This window comes from Sinocyclocheilus rhinocerous, unplaced genomic scaffold, assembly GCF_001515625.1.
Source record: "Sinocyclocheilus rhinocerous isolate Xijiao unplaced genomic scaffold, SAMN03320098_v1.1 scaffold348, whole genome shotgun sequence".
NCBI classification, from domain to species: Eukaryota; Metazoa; Chordata; class Actinopteri; order Cypriniformes; family Cyprinidae; genus Sinocyclocheilus; species Sinocyclocheilus rhinocerous.
Window position 1 is genome coordinate 728,405 of NW_015635025.1, and position 25,282 is coordinate 753,686.

Sequence of the window (25,282 nt, forward strand, 5' to 3'; positions counted from 1 at the left end):
GGTAGAGTCGATGGTCTTTACACTCTTCGGTCTTCACACGAGGGCTGACGCGGTGTACTATCCTTTTTATACCCGTTTGACAAAACGGAAATTGAATTCAGCTGAACACACTTTACTGTTTATCACAACAAAGGGCTAAGCAAGCGTATGACACTGACAAGGTATGCGATACAGTACGAGACCAAACGCAACTTCAGCACGCCTCAACACAGTAAACAAAACAAGCGTTTCCTAGCAACGACAACTGCGCTAAAAACTAATGAGACAAGAAATAAATTCACACAATCTGCTTTTAACTTCTGCTGATTGACTGCTTCTCTCAAAGAGTATTTCTTTAGACTGTCTTTTGCTATATATAATAATATATTATAGTAAGTTTTGTTTTTCATGTTTCTAAGACCAATGGGAGATCACTGTTTATTCACTGTCTTGATTTACTGATGTATAAAACAATAATGTGAATCAGAAACACAGTTCTTAGCTTATTTTGAATGTGTACACGAAGAAGATGGCATGCAATAGCAACACCCAGAAAATGTGTTGTGTTTAAGAAAAGAGCCCTTAACAGGCCACATGATGCTTATGATGAGGGGACAAGAAAGCTTAAAAAACGTTATTATATGTCAATAACACACACTCGCAATGCAATGTAGAATTTATGGATCGCTTACAGAGGCACATCTTGGCATGGCTCCATGAACTGTAAATATTGACCCAAGGTATTGCTTCACATTCTTTTAAAGCCATTCTGTCGGCCATTGCAACCATATTTTGAAACTCACAAACTGAAAGAGAAATGGGCACATGCCAGTAGGGCTCTGCTTGAGCTCCAGTTGAAAATCTATTCAGAAAGGATAAATAGTAGATAGTGGAATTAATTCAGTTATACAACTTGAAGCGGGACTATTCATTTCCAAGCAGCAGATGGGCTTCAAATGTTGCTTTTAGACAGCTGAATCACGACCTTTTGTGGTAAGTATGGCCTCTTCCGCTGTTCCTAGTGAGTAGACAGCTCTCTATTGGGTTAAAATTGCATCAGCATGGTTCAATTATATAGCACATCAAGAGAAATTACTGCAAATGCCCAGTAAACGGAGACGTACACACAGGACACTTAACCCTAAAGTGGTACATTATTCAAGAATTCATTAAGAACCCATGACATTCTCTGGAAAAAAGTTTTGTCTAAGCATGTTACATTCAAAATGCATGGGACCGAATGCTGGAATAATTGCTAAAACGGCTTTAATTTGTATATTATCGTACCAGATCACATTACATACAGTCAATATGATTGTTCTTAGTGAACAAATAATAATAATTATTATTATTATTGTTATTATTATAAATAAAAAATAATAATTAAAAAAGATGTGATGCAAATGCAAGAACTTGTGAGAAATCTAAATTGATAGTATTTGCTTTCACATCCATGGTTTTATTATGCCTGATTAATAAGTGCAAGTTAATTAAAAGAAAATAAAAACAAACCTAGACATTAAAAAAAAGAAAAGAAAAAAGAAACAAAATATCATGTACTTGTCTGCTTAAAATAAGTGGTAGAAAAGAGAACAGGGGCCTCATTTATAGTATGTGCGTACGCACAGATTTGATCTTAGAGTGTGCGTACGCTAAAATCCACGGCAATGTTCATATTTATAAAAACGGTCTTTGACGTGGAAAAGTACCTACTGCCACGTCAGGGTCTGAGCAGGCGTACACACTTTTCCTTGTGGCAAAGTCGGAGTAGGAATACTGCAGCGCTGCAATAATAATAAAAGCGGTGTACGTGCAAGCACCAAATTCATCATAAACAACAAAGATGCAGTGCAAGAGATTAATTGTGCCTAATGTTGAGAGTTCTTTAATCGCTTTCTGTACACAGTTTATTCCATGTTTTTTTATGATTTTATTTTACAAGAGAACTTGCAAAGTCTTGATTTACTAGCAGGCGTACGAACTTTTCCTTGTGGCAAAGTCGGAGTACTGCAGCTATTTGAACATCTAAGCTGCAATAATAATAAAAGCGGTGTACGTGCAAGCACCGAATTCATCATGAACAACAAAGATGCAGTGTAAGAGATGAATTGTGCAGTGTAGTCAGATTTTTCATTAACGGGAGTTTTTGCGAGATTAAACTGACCTTTTTAGTAGCCTAATGTTGAGAGTTCTTTACTCGCTTTCTGTACACATTTTATTCCATGTTGTTTTTTTAAATTATTTTATTTTACAAGAGAACTTGCGAAGTCCTGCTTTAGCCTACTACTAATGCGTAAAATAGAAAAAAAAATGCATAAACGCATCTACGACTGTTTGTGTAGCCTATAAGAATAGGCCTATGTCTTGCAATAACGGTTTTCATATATTCTATTCAATAACATTGTTAACTGTCAGTCAGCTGCGCACAATTTCAAGATCATTTGCGATTTATAAATGTCACATCTGGAAGAGAGGCGTACGCACGTGTTTTTGTGCACACGTTTGTTTTCTCTGAATCGCACTTACGCACTTTTGAGAAATGATCTTAGAACAAATTTAGGACGGTTTATACGCAACATTTTATAAATGAGGCCCCAGCATTCTATCCTTGCTGACCATTTTAATGGCAAAAAAATAAAAAAATTTTCCTGTCAGATGCAAACACAGGAAGACATGTACTGCTTTCAAATGACAGAATCCTTCATACTTTTTGGCCGTCTGAATGCTAAAAAGTTTTCAGCCCAGCAGTGGAGTCTAGACTCTGGGAGGAAGACTGTGAGAGCGGTGAAGACGATCTGTGTGGTCTCTGTGACGGCAGGTTGAGTGCAGCCATCATCTGTTGCAGTCATATACCTCACTTTTCATCAGCTCGCTTCTGCTGTATCCATGGCAACACTTCAGCTAGTCATGCCCTTGGGATGCATTTCTTGACAGTATCACTGTCTCCATTGCTGAAAAGGTTGGCCCAGTGCTGAAGCATTGTTTTGTTTGCATGTGTCCTCTCTTCTAGGTTCTTTTGTCTTGTTTTGTGTATCCTCCTCTGATACGGATTTATTTGATTTAAATCTAACTGATAATGACAGCAGCTCTTTTGGGTAGTCTCACTAATATCATTACAGTGTTGTACACCCAAATTATAACTGATGTTCAGTCAACCTAAATCTGTCAGTAAACAAGCGTCTGTACCCTCTGGTAATTTGTAATACATTTGGCAACCTATGCTATGTAAATTAGAGATCTGAACAATAACTGAAACTGTACTCAGATTTACCAAAATCTTCAATCGAAAGTCTGGATTATGAAAAATATGTGACGACGAAAAAGGTGTTAAAATGGTGAAAAACTTTTTTTTTCTTTTTTTTTATGAGAAACACCAGGGGCAAAGTTAATACATATTTCAGTTAAACATAACTGAAACTGAGAAGAAGAAAAAAAACATTATTAAGCAAAAGACTTTTAAGCAAACCCTTTAAGCAAAAACTGCCTTTGCCAAATTTCTAGACCAAAAAAGATTTTGATGCAAATTGATAAGCATACCAAACATACTGAGTACTAAGGCAAGCATTATTATTACTACTGTTCATACTTTAGTGTTAGTGGTTAAGTACTAAACCTTTGTAAACTTTGTGAAACTCGTGAATCATTGCTGGGACTGTGGTGGTGGTGGTGATGATGGCCGTAGGATGCCATAGGATGCTTCTTGGTGAAGGTCCACATCTCTCCTCCATCCATATTAGCCAGAGGTTTTCACAGTCATTCACATGCATCATGGCATTCACCTGATGGAAAGTAAACCCTCGTGATGCATCCAGTCCCATCCCGAGTGTAGCTCCCCTCCAGCATATGAGTCATTGTGCTGGGTGATGTTAAGGTTACTGCTGCCTCAAATACAGATTTCCACAGCAGCCTAAAGTGTTTTAAACATACAGAAGAAAGAAAGTGCTAGAAAGAGTCTGGGGTGAATAAACAAGCTGATATAACCATGACCTTCAGAAACTGCCGGGAGGAACTTGAAGGCTGAAGATTGTCACTTTGTTGTGACACATTCACAGCCAGACGTCAGCAGTCTCTGCTCAACAATATTAGCATTCCTACAAAGACCTCTCCATGTTTTCTTTTCTTTGTCTCGCTTTGTCTATTTCTTTCTTACTCTTGGTAAATCCACTGCACAGAATAAAAAGAGTCTTGGCTGAAATCTGTTATTTCACCCTCCATCAGTGTGGCCATGAGTGATTCACACTGATACAAGTGCACACTGGTTCTAAGAGTTTTAAGTGCTTTTTGCATAATGCATCTTAGAATATTCCAGAAGGGCTCTGTTTACCATTCAATCTTTTATATAAGGCATGAATTTAACAGAGAAATGTATGCATTACTTGTAATGTACAAGAACAACTATATGTGGATTAAAGACTAAGCAGGATTAAACAAAGAAGTTATTAAATTAGTTATTAAAGTTAATTAAATTTGTAGTATGAATTGGTGTAAGCTCCATAAATCTACATACAAATCAAGGACATGTGGAATCTATGCTAAAGAGGGAATAAAATATTATCTGAAATAACTGGTTTATAGTTGGTTGGTTGGTTGGTTGATTGATAATATCTGCAGCCTCATTGGATAATTTACCTCACCAGAACAATTTGATTTTATCATTTAGAAAGTGTAAAATACCAGAATAGTTTCTTTCCTTACCGGAGTCATGTCTTAAGAAATCCTTGATCCTTTGAAATTAAAGAAAATTCATTGTACTATAAAAACACTGTGGTTATGTATGTAACCCTGGTTCCACGAGTAGGTAACGAGATGGTGCGTCAGTAGCTGAAATAAAACAAACCAATTCAGTGGCTGATGGCAGTCGTGGCCTGATGGTTAGAGAGTCAGACTTGTAACCCGAAGGTTGCGGGAGGAGGACGTGACGTGTGGCCAAGTATGGTGTCCCATACTTGGAATCTGTGCTCTGCATTTCACCCATCCAAGTGCACACACACAGGAGTGAGTAGTGAACAAACACGCGCACACATACCCGGAGCAGTGGGCAGCCAATGCTGCGGCGCCCGGGGAGAAGTTGGGGGTTCGGTGCCTTGCTCAAGGGTCTCACCTCAGTCGTGGTATTGAAGGTGGAGAGAGCACTGGATATTCACTCCCCCCACTGACAATTCCTGCCGGACCTGAGACTCGAACCCGCGACCTCCAACTCTCTATCCATTAGGCCACGACTGCCCCAGAGAGTCGGACTTGTAACCCGAAGGTCTCAGGTCCGGCAGGAACAAGGCACCGAACCCCCAACTGCTCCCCGGGCGCCGCAGCAATTTGGCTGCCCACTGCTCCGGGTGTGTGTACACGGTGTGTGTGTGTGTGTTCACTGCTGTGTGTGTGTGTGTGCACTTGGATGGGTTAAATGCAGAGCACAAATTCCGAGTATGGGTCACCATTCTTGGCCACACGTCACTTCACTCACTCACTTCACCCACATTATCTGCACCTCAAAAGGCACGCCATGCCATCAATCATCAGATTTTGATGAAGGAAGTCATAGCAGTAATGAAAGAATATGGCAGAGTTACGCAGCGTCTCTTTTCCATACTCAAACAGGGTTATATACGTAACCAAAATATTCCCTTTTGTAGGTTCATTCAACACTGTGTCAGTAGCTGATGCTATGGGAATGCCGCAGCTGCATGCTACTGGGTAACTGCAAGATTATCGCTTGTGCACTGACTGACACAGAAATTAACTGACCGCTGTTCAAACAGATGGGTAAACAGAAGTCAAGTCCACATTCAACTGATAAAACCTGATAAAAGTGTGCGAGGAGGCCAAGCCTGCCACCACAAAAATATCTTCCAAAGGGGGCACCCTTAGATAGATGCCTGCGACAAGGCGAGAGTGGGCCAAGAGGTGAAGACAGTCCCCGTGCCTCCTAGGCGAGAGAAATCGCATCCTTCACCCAATGCAACAACCTTTGTTTTGTTACAACCACAAAACAAACAGCTGATCATATTTATGCCGCTGGCTTGTACGGTTTAAGTAAATCATTAACGCCCTTACAGGACAAAGACTGCAGCCTCTCATTCCCTTGCAACTGAATAGGCGGAAGAGAAAATTTGAGAGCGGAAAGATGTAGACGCGAACTCAGGAAAATACCCTGTCTTAGGTCACAGCAAGACCTTAAATAACCCGTGAACAAAATCCCGATAACCCCCTAAAAGGCCTGCAAATCAACAATCCACTTCAAGGATGTGAAGGCCATAAACACAAATTAAGAGTCAGAATTCTCCTAGAAGCTTACTCCAATGGTTCAAATTGAGGCCCTGTCAACCCTTCTAAGACTACAGATAAGAAGGATCACAAGCGTTTCAACCCTCTTGTCCCTTGCATGAAACAGGAGACAAGCAAATGCCTCCCTAACGAAACAACCTCAACTGCTTCATGCTCAGCAGCAATCGCCGCAATACTTCTTTGGCACTAGAAATACCAGCTGTAAGGCCGCGTGTCCACCAAAACGTTTTTAGCGAGCTGAAAACACCTAGCTGTGAGCACTTGAGAGCGCTTCTGCGGCGCAGCATTTTCAGTTGAGACGCTTTGGTTGCTATGATACAGAATATCCGTAATATAATAGGGCAATAGGGCAGTAATAGGACAGATGCATCACAAATTAAATGTTTCTCCAAGCATTATTTTTCATAATATTGGGGTAGTCTGGGAATTCCATCTGCTGAAGACATGAATACGCAGAGACAAGCAATATTAACTTCTCCATTGTTGTTCAGTCATAGTACAAGCAGGGTGTGACGGTTGGTCGGTGTGTTGGTATTAGTCCCACCCCTCCTCCACTGTGATTGGTTAGCTGATTAAAAAATGACAGTGATGAGAACTGCATTTTACCCAAAGTTGAACATTCTTCATATCTTGGCACTGAAAAAAAAACACAGAGCGCACAGCTCTCAGTGCCTCGTCACTCTCCTGGTGTTTCAGAAAACGCGGCGTTCCCATTTAAAACAATTGAAAAAAATATGCTAACCTTGGGAAAAATCGCTTTGGTGGACACGCGGCCTAATTGCCAGATTCCTTCTGAGGAGAAACAAATTTAAAACTTAATCACCGAATTTATCGCCGACCCTTCAAGGTTGCTCATGTGCCATCAGTAAGGCAGCAGACCTCAACCTTTCTGTGAGGAATAAGTTGCCAGAAAGCTGCTAAATGCTGCTTTGCAGTATGGAACTTATCAATGTATGCCTCGGTTTCAGATTCACTAATGGCACCAATCTCTTTGAGTGCCAGCATCTCCAAATAACCCTGCTCCATTAGACCCGTAATGGTGGTGAAGTCAAAAGTAGCATGGCAAAAGTAGTCAGGCTGAGAATGGCTGCTTCCAGGTCCTCAAGATCTCCTAATGGAGGTATTGAAAGAACAGCAATGGCCTGCGACACACTGGGCCAGTCCAGCTTCAGCTTCTCAACAGCATGTGAAACAACATTCAACCGTTCAGTATAAGCCACAGAAGGCTGCGCCTCCTGTCCGCTCCTCAGAGTCTGACGCACTCTGAACTCGCCTCACCTGTGAATTCATCCAGAGAAATGGAGTGCACACGGTCCGGTGAGAGAGAGAGAGAGAGAGAGAGAGAGAGAGAGAGGGAAAACTGTCTGCTCACTCTTCTTAGCGTCCAGCTCAACATCGGATCCCCAGGAACCTACTCCATGTGGCACCTACTACTGCAGGACAACAGCAATTTATGTCCTTGAAAAGAAGCAAGCCGAGAGCTTTCATCTTGAAATTATCACAGTGCATGCAGTTGGAGGTGCCATCAACTGTGGCTCATGCATGCTGCACATGCAAACACTTGACACAAATCTCATGTGAGTCCTCACTTCCTGAACGACATCATGTTCCCCCCGAGGAAATAAAATATCTACTTGATGATGGTCACTGAAACACAAGGAAGAGAAATCTGAAAATTGATGGTGCGGCAAGTCCTTTTGTTGTGTCTCAGAGGACAGCGTTAGAACCATCAGCCAATGGATTGTCATGTGTTTAATCGGGATACAGAAAACTAGCACACCTGGAGGGTGTTCCCATAGCATCAGCTACAGATGATACCTGAATGTTAAAATTAGTAACATTCCAGATTTTGTCAGAATCGTAAGGTAAAGTCTTGGAAACCTTGTAGTACGACTTGTTCAATTAAAAATATTAAATCACTTTTTATTAGACTTCCAGCAGATGAATGTTGGCAATATGAGTGGAAAAATCTGATATATGCTCTGTGATCCTGCTATAAAATACAGGAATTTTGGTTTGTGGTTCATGATTATATTCAAAAAGTATCAGTATGCTGCTTTTCATTTTGCCCAAGTATTTATATCCTAGGCGATCCATCTTTTTCACTCACTAATGTTGAGATTAGTAGGGAAGGAAGACATATTATTATGAGAGGTTGGTGGTCAACAGGATGCTGTCTTTTCAAGAATGGGTTATAGAAATGGGGAATGTGGCAGAAAAATATTTTATAGCTAACTAGTAAACATGGACACAGGGTAGATTGAGGATACAGGGTGTCTTATTCTTTGTTTGTTGCTTTTATTGCACGGTGCATGCAGTTTTAAATAAGGAGACGAACAGTGAGTACGAAACAAACTTTGAGCTTTTATTTATATCCTGATCCATCTTTTTCACTCACTAATGTTGAGATTAGTAGGGAAGGAAGACATATTATTATGAGAGGTTGGTGGTCAACAGGATGCTGTCTTTTCAAGAATGGGTTATAGAAATGGGGAATGTGGCAGAAAAAAAAAAGTTTTATAGCTAACTAGTAAACATGGACACAGGGTAGATTGAGGATACAGGGTGTCTTATTCTTTGTTTGTTGCTTTTATTGCACGGTGCATGCAGTTTTAAATAAGGAGACGAACAGTGAGTACCAAACAAACTTTGAGCTTTTAATCCACTGCGTGCAACCGCATTCACATGTGACCAATCACTGCCGATACCCGCCAATCTCTTGCCGTAGTACCGTAAATTAGTGCCGCAAATATTCAGTGCTTACGTGAATATTACACAGGGTAATAACCTGGTGGTGAGATGCAACATAAGAATGGGAATTGTATACTTTTGTGATCATCTTTTCCTTTTTTTTTATACAAACTTCTTATATTTTATCTTATTTTTTCTCAGATTTGTTCTAGCAATCTGCATAACTGTGACTGACGTGTGTAGTATTGGTAGTCTAGTGGGAGGGGCTTTGACAATACCCTCTATTTTAAAATGGAGTGTACTGTGTTGCCTATTGAAGGAAAATAAAAAGTGTGAATTATAAAAACCCATAAGTGTAACAGAGGAAGAAAGAAAGAAAGAAAGAAAGAAAGAATAAAAAAAAGTGTGGTATTACCTCCTATAAATTACAACTCATCTTCTCATCATCTTTGTCCACCCAGGTGAATGTGTACAAAACAGAGCCAGCCCTCTGAAGCGGTTCACAAGGTCCGGTTCTGTCCTTTCAGGGGATGGCCCGGGTCCAGGATGGGGACACAGAGGAATATGACAGGTACAGTCATTAATAATACTCTTATGTCATATGAGAACAATGGGAAACATAAAAGAGGCATTACCTTATCTTCCCACACGTACAAAGGAAATCACCTCCTCTATACAACACTGAATCAAAAAATGGCACAAAGCATTGATGTTTTTTTAATGGCCAGCTGTTATATGAGATACAGAGAAGACTGTCTGTGTAAATGTAATTGCCGGGTCTTGTTAGATATTGAAAACCTAATGCAGGGATAGGTGTGCAAATCATGCACAATAAAAAGCATGTTTACTTGGAATATATACATTTGTCATTTGTGTCACCATAGAAATGAGGTTTAATTTTAGGGATAATCAAGAACTTTGTCTTATTTCGTAGCTCTGTGATGTTAGAGGACAGTCAGGATGGTATGGACAGTGGTAGCCTGACTCCTGGCTCAGCTCGACAGGTCTGCATCCAACGCCATCCAAGCCACGGCTTCGGGTTTATTGCCGGCAGCGAACGGCCTGTTGTTGTACGCTCTGTCTCTGCAGGTAAGACGTGTGTCTCTGTCTGAAGCTATAGGGCAGATGTCTCTTGTCCCCTGGCTCCAGTGTGCCAGCCAGTCAGCTTCATCTTTTTTTAAAGGCTTTTGAGTCTTCAGATTTGAGATGACTATAATCAAATGGGAATTCCGATACTTTCTGTTTGATGCCTTGCCAAGATAAGTGTGAAAATCCACTGTAGGATAGGTTTTTATCACTGCCTTAGGAAACAAGAGTGACTAAAATGGTTTTGTGATCTATATTAGCATATATTTTAGGACAGGAAAAAATGAAAACAATGTCAGGGGGCTTTAACTAATCAAGTCTATAAAGAACAACACAAGTTTACAGACTCCTCCCTTACAGACGGACCCTCAAACGGCAAGCTTTACCCCGGAGATCAGATCCTTGCCATCAACCAGGAACTCGTGAGCGACGCGCCCCGGGAGAAAGTCATAGACCTTGTAAGGTAACACCCTTTACTGTCACCAGAGGGAAGGGCCTTGTCTGGACGCATGACTGTGCTTTATGTATTTCTATTCCATGTGTCTCCATCAGATAAGAGAATTCATTTCAGATAAGACACACTTTTCACATTCTGCAGCTCCCTTGCCAAAATGTTTTTTTCTTCTGCAGGAGGTGCAAGGACTCGATTGTTCTCACTGTGCTGCAACCACAACAGGTAGTTAAGGACATTATGTTTTCTCCAATCAAAATTACATTAAATCAGTCCCTTTCAGTGATGCAGTCAAACTACTTTCAATACAGAGTGTACGTTTTTACTGGAATTTGAAATTCAGGTTCAGCTTTGTGTGCGTTTGCTTTGTGCCAATGTTACATAATTACTATACATACATAATTACATAATTAGTATATTGAGACTAAAGCTCAGGAGTGAAAATGTCATGTGAATGATTTGTGTCAACGTCCCCCAATGCACTGAGCTCAACTGAGCATTAACCCTGCTGCCACATTGCAGCAGCGCTCAAAAGTTTAAACAATTTCAACTTTGACCTTGGTTGCTACTGAGCTTGCAGAGTACAATCTATAGCTGTTGACAGAAGAAAGAGTGATCCTCTGTATATACAACTCCAGTTGTACTTCCATTCTAAGTCATATGATATTCAGAGAACAGTGCTGGGTAGATTACTTACAAATTGTAGTCCGTTACTGATTACAGATTATATGATGAAAATTGTAGTTAGTAAACTACAATTTTAGATTACTTTTAGATTGTTTTTTTTTATCTAACTTGTTTTAAACTTGCCATTAAATGTACCATATTGATATAAAAAAGCAAATACAAAGAAAATATATTTAATTCTTTGATATCAATATCATAAAATGCATTAAACATTACATTAAGCAGGGTTTCCCAAACTGGGCTTAATGTAAGAACTCCAGTGAGTTTGTGAGTTGATAAAAAGCTAATAATTCATTCAATCATAAAAATGTAAAATAAAATAAATTATTTAAACACTTGAACACTAAAAATAGCTATATTTTATTTGTTTACCTGCATGTCAATGTGACCATTAACTGGCATTGATCTGTAAACATGTGAATGTGTTGTTAAATTATTGAAATATTAAAGGCACAATATGTAAGTTTTCGCCGCTAGAGGGCGCATATTCAAAACAAACAAAAAAACAAAGTCGTAGTTTGATGACGCCGTGACTGAGTGTGGAATCATGAGAGTTGTCGTCTTCATCCCCACAGCCGATGCTATGCATAAATCCTGTTCATGGCTGAGCTAATGTATTAAAGATTTATTAACATCGTAGTATGAAGCAGAGTGAGGCTGAAAGCCGTCGAAGCGAAACGAGGCCGCTGAAGCAATTGCTAATGAGAGACGAGCGTGACACACGGCTCGAAAGCAGCGGAGCTTTTATTATGCCACAGTCGACCGCTTCCGCTGCTTCCGGTCGTGCATATGTGGGGTAAAGCAGCGCTGTTTTATCATACTAGATATGTTTGAACGTTCTGAACGTTCTAATAAAATACATAGCATATTAAAGCGTCTTTGGTGTTTCCATGTTTTCTACAAAACAAAACCGGAAATCGAGGGGTTATGACGTCATTGGCAGGCGACACAATGACACTATAGACACGGTTAAAATTGCTTATTGCTCTGGATTTCGGATTCAAAACATTTGGGATAATGTAAGTACACAAGTCAGCAAAATATATAACAATGTTCTAGTGGTTTTTGGATATTTTGATCAAAAAAATCTTACAACATATTGTGCCTTTTACTTCCTCAAACAAAAACATGAAAAAAAAAATTAATTACATGAACAAACATGAAAATTACACACCCAAGGTATTCCAGGTTTGAAAAACTTTGTCCAGACTTCCAGAATCAACAGTTACTAAAAGTCACTGGATATGATGAAGACATAGTGTTTCACAGCTATACATCACCTGTGTTTAGTAACTTGCATAATTATTTGTTTCATACATGGTCTAATTGCTTGAGAGCTGCATTTTTCACCCAATTTCAGAAGCACGGTTTACATTTACATGGCCATTCTATATTGTGAATATAGTCAAAGCTAAAGGATCATTAAAAGGAGAAAAAATAAATTTTGAATAATTTACTGCCATCATGTGAATAATATGTAATCCTGTAATCATAAAAAAGTAACTGTAATCTGATTGAGCATTATAAAATGTAATATACCGTAATTACGAGAACTTAATTTTTGGAATCTCATTACGTAATCCAGAATACATATAATCAGTTGCTACCCAGCTCTGTCAGAGAAAAATTTGCATATACAGTAAACACATTAGATATTTTATGCAAATTAATCAATGGTAAACACTTGACGGGGTCAAAGCAACACAAAATGTTTCTGCTGCATCTTGTTTTCAAGTAAAAATGTATAAAAGAAGATACTTTACTTGAGAAGCAATACTGCATAAGATATTATGAATTGTTTGCAGAGAATATTTAGAATATGTTTAGGACCAGGTGAATGGTTTTAAAGGTTTTACTCTAAAGTCTTAACCTCTGTTTTCCTGTCTATTTCTCTTTCTTTCTTTCTTTCTTTCTTCATACCCTCCCTTTGTCTTTCTTTTTGCTTCCTTAGTCACCTAAGTCTGCCTTCATAAGTGCAGCCAAGAAAGCTCGTCTGCGAACCAATCCCCCCAAAGTGCGCTTTTCTGAGCAAGTGTCCATCAGCGACCCAGACTCAGTATGTGCTGCTGTCTCTTGCTCACATCACACCCCAGTCATATCTGTGCTAACGCAGCTTTCTTTATGTGCTGTAATGAGACCCGCACAACACCAACGCTCCTGATAGACTCAATAGCTCCTGATATGACTTGTATGGATTGTGAGATTTGAGTTTGTCGAATGGACTCAAGATATTTTGTGACGTGACTGTTCACAGTCTGTTCATGCTAATATTCGTTAGTATTTACAAAGTGTCAATCACTAGTGTCTCCTACTGAGAGCGTTACATGGCTGTCATTTCAGACTTTCAATATTGAAGTGCAATTCACTCCGCATCTCCTGCTCATCTCATTTCATCAGACTGCAGGTTTGTTACCCAGAGGGGCCACACGTAAATCCCTCTCTGATGGTCTGATGTGGTCCAACATTTCGAGAAGCTAAAAGGATTAATCCAAAGTATGTGCACTTCTGATGTGATTTCGTCTTCCTGCACCATCTATGAACTCAGACTTTATTAAAGCACATACATGAAAACACAGGGCTTGGAACCGACTACGCTTGATTTGGTTGGAATTCAAAGGCTCTAGTGTTTCTCTGTTTCACATGCGTAGAGTAGATTTGCATTGAAGTCAGCCGGGCAGATATTGACAGATGTTCTTTCTCTGAATAAAATATGAGTCCTAGTTTGTTTGCTGAGATTTATTTGGATTTACTATTGACTGACTTGAACATAACGGCAACAGTACTGAAACTGTGACTTCCTGTGGCTATTGAAAAGGGAAATTCTTACAGCAGGCGCTTTGAGTAATTCCCACTGCTTCTGATTGAGGTGTTTAGGTAACAGAGTTACGTGGAGTAACTTAGCATCAGCGTCCTTTGAACAGTTCCAGCCTACTTAGCGGTAATTGAATAAGGTAGCATCGCATCTAGAGAAAGGCACAACCTCCCCATAACCTTTAATGTTGTGACTAGACATTCATTCATTCGTAGCTTTTCATTAGCTCTACAGCTGCCATCTCCTCTTGGTGAACATGGGTCGATAGCACCCATGTTAATGTCAATGTCCATGGATTATGTCCCATACAGTTTGATATCTGCCTTGTGAGCAAGGAAGAGTCAACACTACACCCTTGGGTGCTGGTCGCACCAATTTAATAAAGCGGACCGATGGGAGGGGTGTGCAACTCTCCTGGAAGAAGAAACTTGCTGATCAGGCCTAGAGGGCCAAAATCGGTAAAGATCAAACCACCCTCACCTGAGCCTCCTCTAATCATGTCAATCCATCTTGTGTGATCAGCAGGGGCCAGCGGGGCTTTCTTCATTAAACTCGCCTGTCAGCACAGAGTACATAAGCTGCTACGTTTTATTAAAGGGGTTAGGCTTAAAGACAAATGCCAACGTGGGACTTATTATTCATATCACATCATCTCACGCTGTAGCAAAAGTGCAATTGATTGGGATTGTGGTGAATGTACGAAATACAGTTAGCCAACCTGCTCACTTCACCACCTGTCATAACATGATCCCAACTGACATGCCAAATTGACGCTTGCTTATTTGTTTCCATTCTGTATTTGTGTATAAAGTGTAATAGCACTTTGCACACGTCTCCAGAAGCAAGCCTAAAGGGACTTTGGGTAAAACACATGCCAAATGTACCAAAACATGTATATAGAAACTTTCATGGGTGTATCAGACCTCATTCAATGTCAGCATTTGATTACATGAAATAATCTTATTGATGACACTCAGTGGAAGATCAATGGACAGCTGATAGAAAGTTATGACACTTTCCAAAAATAATGTGGAAACTGCCACAAATCAATATGATTCTGACATCAGGATGTTATTTAAAAGTAATGACTGCTCATTCTTGATACAAAATTACCTTCAAGGTTTCTCACCCACTTCAAGGTGCACTAAGTAATTTTTGAACACTTTTTAGAAGTTGTACGCAAATGAATATTTAACAAATATAATTAAAATGATGGCAAATACCATTAGTAACTTCATTATTATCTGAAACTTTCCATTACAAAATAAAATAATCATATGAGACAATTATGTATCTAAATGCCATACCAAAACTTTGCTTTAACCTTTTACTGTACAGTATCTTCAGCAACAGGTGTCAGGAGAACATCCAAAGTCATCGTCATTGGTTGTTCAGAAAGATTTATAGTTACATTTATTCTTCTGTCTGGAAGGTCTGGAAGGTTGTTCTGCCACAGAAAGAACAGTGAGTGTGACACATCTAGATCCAGGACAGTTCTGAATATAGGCATCAGAGCCTTGAGTGTTATATGGACAGCTAAGGGCTTTTCACACTGTGCTTAACCCCGGTTATCGGCATTCTAAACACAGCTTTTAACCCCAGAACATTAAGGAACGTTTCACACATGTGATTTAGAAGCGGGGCTAGCATTGCTTTTGTGTTAGAATGCTACTGCTGGATGCTTAGCGACAGACAACCTATCAGAAATTGAACAGCGCGGTCAGTAACAGGAACTGCGCATTGTGTAAACTACAACGTTTGAGGGAAAAAGTAAGAAATGTCAAACGACGAAAATTTTAACATATGTTAGACATAGTGTACCTGATGAACTACAGTGCAAATGGTGGAAATCCTGACTCTAAAGAGTTTAGCGATGGTCCTGTTCTCTGCGTTTGTTGCTAGGCACCACAATGTACTGTAATTGCGACTCTCCATTCCGTATCAATAGCATCTTTCAAAAAAGTGTTGATTTCCATAATGTGGTCTCTCAAATCGTTTACGAAGTACATGAATGTTGTTTGTGTCATTCGAAAGTGGCACATCCAAAATGTGCTGTTAGCAAAGAAACGCCACCAGTGATGACTTTTGGGAGCGACCCATAATTTCCAAGATGAGGATGGGGCTATAAACAATGATGCTACTGTAAAAGCAAACACTAGTCTCTCCACACTTAAAATACATTCAAAGAAACGTTTTTTAACCGGGGTTTAGAATGACCCATGGTTAACTATTTCAAGTGTCAAAAGCCCTCTAGAGGTGGCCAGGAGGGGTGTAGCATGGACCTTTTTAGATGAAAACCAGACCAATTGCTGTGTGCTGTATTATCAGCCAATAGAGAATTGCAATAGTCCAGTCTTGAGATGAAAAGAGCCTGCGCAAGAACTGTGCATGCAAGGTCCGATTTTCCTAATGCTCTAAAGAGGAAGGGGCCAAGCACTGAAACTTGAGGCACTCCGCTACTTGATGTGATTTAGAAACCCTTTCCAGGATACTTTGAAGGATCTGCTATTAGATCAGGCTCAAAATAGTACAGTGTATTTCTATTGATGCCCAGTTCAGGGAGAATGAGTGACAGAAGAATCTGGTGACTCACTGTTTTAAAGACAGCAGACTGTTTCAATTGAATGAGGATCGATGGTTTAGGATTGGTTCCACAGGGTTTTAACAATGACGCCATAGGCTTTGAAGCAGGAAAATTAACGAGCTAGTTCAACATACACAAAAAATTACTTAGTGCGCCTTTAATTTTTCTTATTGGAAATAAAGTAGATGCCTTGAAGAGTTCCTCTCTTAGCTACAAATACTGTATATGCTGCAATTGAATTCAATGTTTGTGTCCAGTTGATCTGCATTTACAGAATATGGTTCCGCGTTGGATGTGGAATGAATGTGATATGACTTCTGCTTAGTTCTGTACTCTTTATGGGTAACACTTTATTTCGATAGTCCACCTTAGACATTCTACTAACAATAAGTAACTTTGCAACTACGTGTCAACTAGCAGTCTAACACTTCTAACACTTTATTTTGATGGGTCCACAAAATACAATATACTGACTATGAGAAACTTTGCAAGTATATGTCAACTTACTCTACTAACCCTAAATCTACCCTACTGAGAGTTAGTAGGCATGTAGTAGCAAATTAATGAGAATTAGTTGGCATGTAGTTACAAAGTTACTTATAGTTAGTAGAATGTCTAAAGTGGACTATCGAAATAAAGTGTAACCTCTTTATGTCTAAAGAAGAGTTTTGGTAATATTTCCAGTTCCTTTCAACTATTGCTCATACGTTAGATAGAAAGATCTTCCCTTTAACCATTGTTTTGGACTTAATGTTTTTCCTTTCAGGTTTTCCATACAGTTAAAGTCCTCTCATGTGTTTCTACATTCTTTCTTTGTCACTTAGAAGATATTAGATTTTCTTATTGATTCTCTGTATTAACCTATTGAGTCTTTTCTAATATCTCATCCAAGGTTCACTTACTATTTTCTCTCCTCTTTCTCCCATGTTTCTTTCAGACCATGCTTAAGGACGACTCTCTGCTTCTGATACCAAATGTGTTGAAGGTGTTTCTTGAAAATGGACAGATCAAATCCTTTACGTTTGACAGCCGCACCACTGTTAGGGTGAGTGTGTTGGGAAAACTCTTCCCAGTAATACTTTATTTTAAGGACCAATTGTCACTATTAACTAGCATGCATATTAATAGCATATTGGCTTTTTATTAGCACATATTCTTATAGCCTTATTCTGCATGACCATATTTTAGATCCCTTAATCCGAACCCATACCTAAACTTAACAACTACCTTATTAACTATTAACAAGCAACAAATTAGGAGTTTATTGACGCATAAGTCGTATTTAATAGTTGACAGTGAGAATTGGACCTTAAAATAAAGTGTGACGACCCTCTTCACTGTTACTAGAAACACAACGGTGGGAATTCACTCAGAAGTTTTGTTTGTTTATTTGTTAATAGGGACAATGCATGTAAATGAACATGCCATATTATAGAAACATGGCTAATTTACATCTGTAGTCCCTACACAGGTAACACAAAGACAATGACAATATACAGATACAAAAATACAATACATAAATGTCAACGTAAAATTACTAGTACACCATACTCAAAAAAGTGACAAAGCATTACAAGTGATCACAGATCTGGTTTACTTTTCGGTCACCGTTTAAGATGGCTCTAAAAAGTGTAAAATGTAAATCATTCCCTTATTGCATATAGAGCCAAAATGACACGTCAACAAAATAAATTATGCCAGTTATGTAAATACACTGATGCGTTACAGTGATGGATGAACTCATGTCTCGGACTCATATTTAACATGCTGTCAATTGTGATACGGTTGTGACTTGAGCTGTTCGTTCATTAGCAGCTACTTTATCCTGCTGAATGAACAAAACATTTCAAGACTCACACCAGTAATCAAATGCTACTGCCAGTCCCTAACAGTGACAGTGAACGCAGCTATCATGGACATTTGTATTCTATGATTAATCTGATTAGAATCTATTTGCAAGTGGTATGTCATTCCAGTATTTATGTCCCTTTACTGACATCACTGTTTGTCCAAATGTGGCGCATTTTTATGGCATCTCACAGTCCCATCCAGTGATGAACCTGATGTCAATGACACTGTTAGTGCCCTATTCAATTAATTCATTTAAGGGGACGGGGGGATTCCTTGAGTTTAGGCACATAGTATGGAGCTTAAAATATGACAAAACTATTTGAATTTGAATTGTGTAAATTTAAATTATTGACAAGTGTCATTTAACAAAACTCAATATTATGTGACATTTGAAATTTAACACAATTGAATAAAGAGTTTTATAGACATGCATTTTCAAACAGCAGATTTTTAGTTCTGAATTCTTAGACTGCAAATATCCAGTTTTTAAAAATACAGTTTCAAGTTTTCAAGATGAAGAAGTAATTCAGAACCTCAAATTTAATACAGGTGCATCTCAATAAATTAGAATGTCGTGGAAAAGTTCATTTATTTCAGTAATTCAACTCAAAATGTGAAACTCGTGTATTAAATAAATTCAATGCACACAGACTGAAATAGTTTAAGTCTTTGGTGTCTGTGTGCATTGAATTTATTTAATACACGAGTTTCACAATTTGAGTTGAATTACTGAAATAAATGAACTTTTCCATGACATTCTAATTTATTGAGATGCACCTGTATTCTAAAATTCAGAAATTCAGATCGCACAGAAAGTAGGTCAGAGGTCATCCACAGGGAAGAGTAGATGATCTCCGAAAAGTCGAACGAAGCATTTTGGCATATTACTACGGTGACCGGGAGGGGACATGTTCGGTTCACTTAGTTTTGTCATGGCCACTACATATTAACTCGTGGGAACATGTCATGGCCACGCGATGTGAAGTAGTGGCCTCGAGATGTTATGTTGAGGGAACGACAGTGCTTGAAGTGGGCCGGTACAGACCGGTATGCAATACCGGCACTTCTATATTTTAGTCTTTAGCGTACCGGCACTTCTGACATGTTGTCAAAGCGTCAGTGTCTGGGTGATTAGAAATGACTCTATATAAAGCACACTACCAGGAGGGGTCACCTCTCATCTCTACAATATTCACATGAATGAATGCAAGCGGAGTCGGTCTACCACAGGTGTTTTCAATGTGTGGGGCAAGAGAGTATGTCAGGAGAGATAGAATAATAATTCATTATTGATTACTAATTTGAATCAGTACATTATAACGAAAACAATACCTTAAAAATGAAAAGAAGCAGGTTTTTGCGATCACATTATTTTAAACCGGTAAACTCCTGGAAAGACCAAGGATCCAGTAAGCAAATTAAAACAGTTAGTTCAAAACAGTGCTAATGCAGAGAAAACACGGCCGATTTCAACAGAGATTGCGGAGAGAATAGTGACTTACATCCAGATGTCAGTAATATCAAGCGTAGCGTTAGTTCTGGCAGGTCAGACTCTCAGCTGATCCCCATTTACCTATGGGAATACGACACCTATCTAAGCATTCATATATATGGTCCCCCAGTATTATCAGCAGTTTTCGCATTGCTCAATAGCTAATTACCCTCCTCCATCCCCAACTCCTCCTCTGTCAGTCAGGATTCAGCCTTCTGATTCTTCTTTGAATCAGACTAGCTAATTGTCAATCATCTTTGACGATAGTGGTCCTGACAGAATTATTCTTTCCAGCGTGTATTTGGCTTAAAAACAAGAGTGTTTTATAATGGATGCTGGCTGAAGGTGTTTTAGACTATGCGCTGGTCAGAGGTTTGGTGATTCTGAATGGATCCATATAGTTACAGTCAGGTCAAGGCAGGAGCTTTAGTGGTCTTTGGCATCTCCCTGTGGTCCTGTTTGTTATCGCAGCTTGACTTGTGCTTATTTGTACTGAAAACGTTTATTTAATTAATGATTATTAATTGATTGTGGCTATACATACACTGTGAATTCTGAAAATGAAAAAGTACTTATTTATTTATTTATTTAATAAATATTTTTCTCGTGGCCACGAGTTTAATTCGTAAACAAACCTGCATTACCATAGCAACCTGCGATTATCACACATGGATAAAACATTTTTACATCCCACAGTCTTGTAAATCCGTTGAGTGATCGTGTCTTTTTATTTAATATTTGTATATTATTATTATTATTATTATATAACTGAAGGCTTATATAATACTTTTATAATAATATTATTATTATATTAACTGGTATTTATTGTTAAGCTTAATTTCCCCTTTCAATTCGTGTAGCACTTTACCTAATTAACATTCTGTAATATGCTAGTATTATTAATATGCTACCATATTTTGCAAATACTGTAAACGCCTGACAATTATGCCAATAAAGTTTTGACCTTTGATTGTATTTACGCCCGTGTGTGACGATAAATGAGCGTGTTTTCATTTACAAATGAAACTATGCGAATGATTCATTCCTCAACGAAACACTATATTTATAATGGCCTATTAATTAGACTAAATAAAATGAAATATATAGTTACACTTAAATTCAACCTTTAAACTGCACTTCCATTAAAAATTCCAGTCATACAGCATAATCAAAGCTTTACTGGCATGTCGAGCATTTACAGTAGGCTATTATTTACAAAACTACTCAGAACATTAAGTAAAGAGATTGAAAACAATGGAAAATAAATCAAATACTTAACAACGAATATAAAAAATATAACCAATAATAATAATAATATACAAATATTATGGAAAAAAAAGATTATCAGTTAATGGACTACAAGACTGTGGGATAGATAAAAATGTTTTCTTGTAGGCCTATTTTATTTTCTGTACTTTATGCAACATTTATTCATAATAAACTTCAATCGAATGCTGTCTACATCGCGTGCAATACAGTCTGGTAGCCTCGCCCTATGATTAATATAATAATTTAATAATGTAATAATTTCTATAATAATTTCTTAATTCAAAATAAAATATTAATAAATCCATCTCTGATAATCGCAGGTTGCTATGGTCACGCAGGTTTGTTTACGCATAAACTCATGGCCACGACATAAGGATGTCGTTACCTCCATGTTATGTATAGGTAGATGCCTCATTCGACTGTGGTTACCTCAACACAGGATCTCATGGCCACGACATATTACCATATTCCCACGAGTTAATATGTAGTGGCCATGACAAAACTAAGTGAACCGAACATGTTCCCTCCCGGTCACCGTAGTAATAGGCCAAAATGCTTCGTTCAACTTTTCGGAGATCATCTACTCTTCCTTGTGGATGACCTCTGAGCTGAATTTCTGCGTTTTGAATTTTAGAATATTGAATTTGATGTTCTGAATTTCTTCTTCATCTTGAAAACTTCAAGCTGTATTTTTAAAAGCTGGATATTTGCAGTCTAAGAACTCAGAACAAAAAATCCGCTTTTTGAAAATACATGTTTATAAAACTCTGCCATAAAAAATTCAATTGTGTTAAATTTCAAATGTTCAATATTCAAGTAAAAAAAAAAAAAATTCAAAACTATGTTAAATGCCACATAATATTCAGTTTTGTTAAATGACACTTCAAATCAAATTTAAATAATTTTGTCATATTTCAAGCTCCATACATAGCGGCATTAAAAATGGTCTAATTTGCTTGGAATTTTGTAAATTAAATTTTACAGTGTTTTTTTTTTTTACATGACTTTTAAAGGTTAATATAGAGTGTGACCACGAGATACTTTTTTTTACATTTACAATATCAAGCTCCTCCCCTTTCAGAAACACAATAGAATGTGTCTACGCAACTGGTTGTTTTGTAAACCTCATACACACTTTTTTTTTTATATTCAATAAACAGTAAATAGTAAGCCATCCTGAACATGGATGAATGCAGATGTGAGACTGAAGGATGCTTCTTGAATGTCATTTGCATGAGTAACAAATACTGCATCATCTGCATACATTTGAATATTGACATTTGGACATGCATTAGGTAAGTCATTAATATAAAGTTTAAATAAGACTGGAGCTAGAATAGATCCTTTGGGACCCCTGTAAAGCAGTCAAAATAAGGAGATCTGGTGCCGTTGCACACACATCACTTTCTATTGTAAAGATGTGATTTCATCCAAAGAACTGCTTCTGAGAAATTCTAAAAATATTAAAACTGTTGTTTCGTAAGCTTTCTTAAGTAAAATATTCTTTTAGAACTATTTGTGGACAATAAATCCTCCCTTGTTTTTAAACGAGGTTATTCTCACTGTACACCCTCACGACTCAAGTGTTACCTAGTCACTGTGCAGGAGCTACTAGTGATCTGGACCATTATTTTAAAGTGAATGGCAATTCTTTATAATTGCTCATAGTTAGTAGTTCTTAATGATGCTCCTCTCATTCAATAATTATTGATTACCTAATAATAGTCCTAAATTTGCCACTACTTCCTGATTAGATAATCCTGTTTCAATATTAATATTAGTAGCTCAAGTGTTATGGTAGTACTATTCATTTGTCCTTTATTATTTCCTGCATACAGACCATCATTCTAAAGTGTTACCGAATACAGTAACATGGCTTAGAAAAGTCATGAGCCAACATTATATTTTTTTTCTTTCTGAAAGCAAAAAAGGTAAAAAGGGTGAGCACTTTCTTTTGTACACGTTACGTCAGATTAAAACAATGAATTCCAGGAACTATGATCAACTGAAAGAAATGCAATACAGTTTTTATTCAATTATTTCGCTTTCAAAGGCTCTATACTTTTTTGAAGGTGTAGATGAGTCATTGAGGTTTGTTGGTTTCAGACCTTCAAAACACCTAGTGAGCTTTTACCTCTCCTACATTTGTGGTATCACGGCATGGTTAACATTTCTCACAGTCGCTCCTGAGCTGATATCTTCAGCCTTTGGTCAGTATCATCAAACAGATTATCTCAATCCTGGAGACAGAACACAGCACAGCAATCTGTCTATCTCCCATAGCTGGAGTTACTGTCATCAAACACAATAACGCAGCACAGCAGCCAGTGCTCTCTGCTCCACACAAGCATGCATCGATGCTTCAGCAGAGTGTTTGAGCACAGTATTTGCTTTGGTCACATGGAAACCTCATGAAATATTTGTCATCCATTTCAGAAGCAAACCACTAGTAAAACGCATCCATTTGTCTCCAGAGCAGGGTCCAGTGACTAGGAGTGTTGATTTCAGTGCTTTATCACTGATGAAAGACTGTCCTCCTGTAGTTTTCACTCTGCTATGGGAAGCCAAACACACCAAAAGTGGGATGAAACAGCGCGGTATTAAAGTGTTCGCGCCGCGCTGACCTGTCATCGGCGCCGCTCAATGTTTACTAGCGCCACCAAACTGACAGTGCGGCGCGAACATTACTCTCCGCAGAAGTTCGTGTTTTTTTCCTGCACATAACATAATGAAGAGTTATTACATTTCTTTCATATTACTACATGTACTGCCAATGCTGTTGCTTTCCACTGTAATATCTGAGATATTGTAATACAGCAGAATTCATAGGAGCTAAAAACACCAACCATTAGAGTTACTACAGAATGCTAGAACTTGTTCTCCTTTTCCCATTCGCCACAGGATGTGATATCGTCGCTGCAGGATCGCCTCTCTCTACGCTACATCGAGCATTTTGCTTTGGTTCTGGAGTCTGGTGGACTGGCCCAGAATCAGAGGCTGCATCTGCTCCAGGAAAGCCAGCCTCTGTCTCATGTGAGTAAACGCCACCCAAAAAACACCAACTGATGCTTTTCCTGCCCTCTACAGTTCAAAAGGTTTAAAAGCAGCCTTCAATGTGGAGCACAAGGTACTTCACACCAGCTTTCTATGGCGAGCTGCAACAAGCAACCTTAAAGGGATAGTTCACCCAGAAATTAAAATTCTGTCATTAATTACTCTATCATGTCGTTCCAAACCTGTAAAACCTTCGTTCACAAATCAAACACAAATTAAGATATTTTTGATGAAATCCGAGAGCTTTCTGACCCTCCATAGACAGCAACGCAACTACCACTTTCAAGGCCCAGAAAGGAGTAAGGACATCGTTAAAATAGTCCATGTGACATCAGTGGTTCAACCGTAATGTTATGAGCTACGAGAATACATTTTGTGCACAAAGAAAACAAAAATAATGACTTTATTCAACAATTTCTTCTCTTCCATGCCAGTTTTCGATGCGCGTTAACGAGAGTACCACGACGCATGCGTGTTCTGATGTAGATCACGCATGCGCTGCACCTTGTTTACGAGCAGAGGAATGCACACGCATACGTCGTGGTACTCTTGTGAATGGCTGCGGAGACTGACATGGAAGAGAAGAAATTGTTGAATAAAGTTGTTATTTTTTATTTTCTTTGTGCACAAAAAGTATTCTCGTGGCTTCATAACATTACGGTTGAACCACTGATGTCACATGGACTATTTTAACGATGTCATGAAGGTTTTACGGGTTTGGAAGGGCACGAGGGTGAGTAATTAATGACACAATTTTCCAGTTTGGGTGAACTATCCCTTTAACAAAGTAAAAAAATATATATAGTGGTTTGTAGAGCATCTGTCACTGGACAAATGTATACTGTAGAAATATATAAGCATTTTATTGTAGTAGTATTAGCATATTAATTTGATTTAATCATATTTAATAGTATTTATGACTGATGTTAATGTTACTGGATACAAATGATTTGAAAATATTCCAAAAAGCATCTTGTGCTCCAATGGATGCAAGAACATCTGACCATCTGTACAAGGCATTTCAAATGCTCAGTCACTAATTCA

The 25,282-nt window shown here is 38.4% G+C and overlaps 1 protein-coding gene across 1 annotated transcript in view; it reads left to right on the forward strand.

Annotated features, from left to right (window-relative positions):
* LOC107746170 (FERM and PDZ domain-containing protein 3-like) overlaps positions 1–25,282 on the forward strand; it is a 175,903-nt gene that overhangs the window by 143,960 nt on the left and 6,661 nt on the right. The window contains exons 3-9 of the mRNA XM_016560283.1: positions 9,414–9,523; positions 9,887–10,041; positions 10,399–10,501; positions 10,669–10,714; positions 13,128–13,232; positions 17,510–17,617; positions 24,086–24,217. Of these exons, the coding sequence (XP_016415769.1) occupies positions 9,483–9,523; positions 9,887–10,041; positions 10,399–10,501; positions 10,669–10,714; positions 13,128–13,232; positions 17,510–17,617; positions 24,086–24,217 (690 nt within the window). The 5' untranslated portion in view covers positions 9,414–9,482. The remainder of the gene's footprint in view (positions 1–9,413; positions 9,524–9,886; positions 10,042–10,398; positions 10,502–10,668; positions 10,715–13,127; positions 13,233–17,509; positions 17,618–24,085; positions 24,218–25,282) is intronic.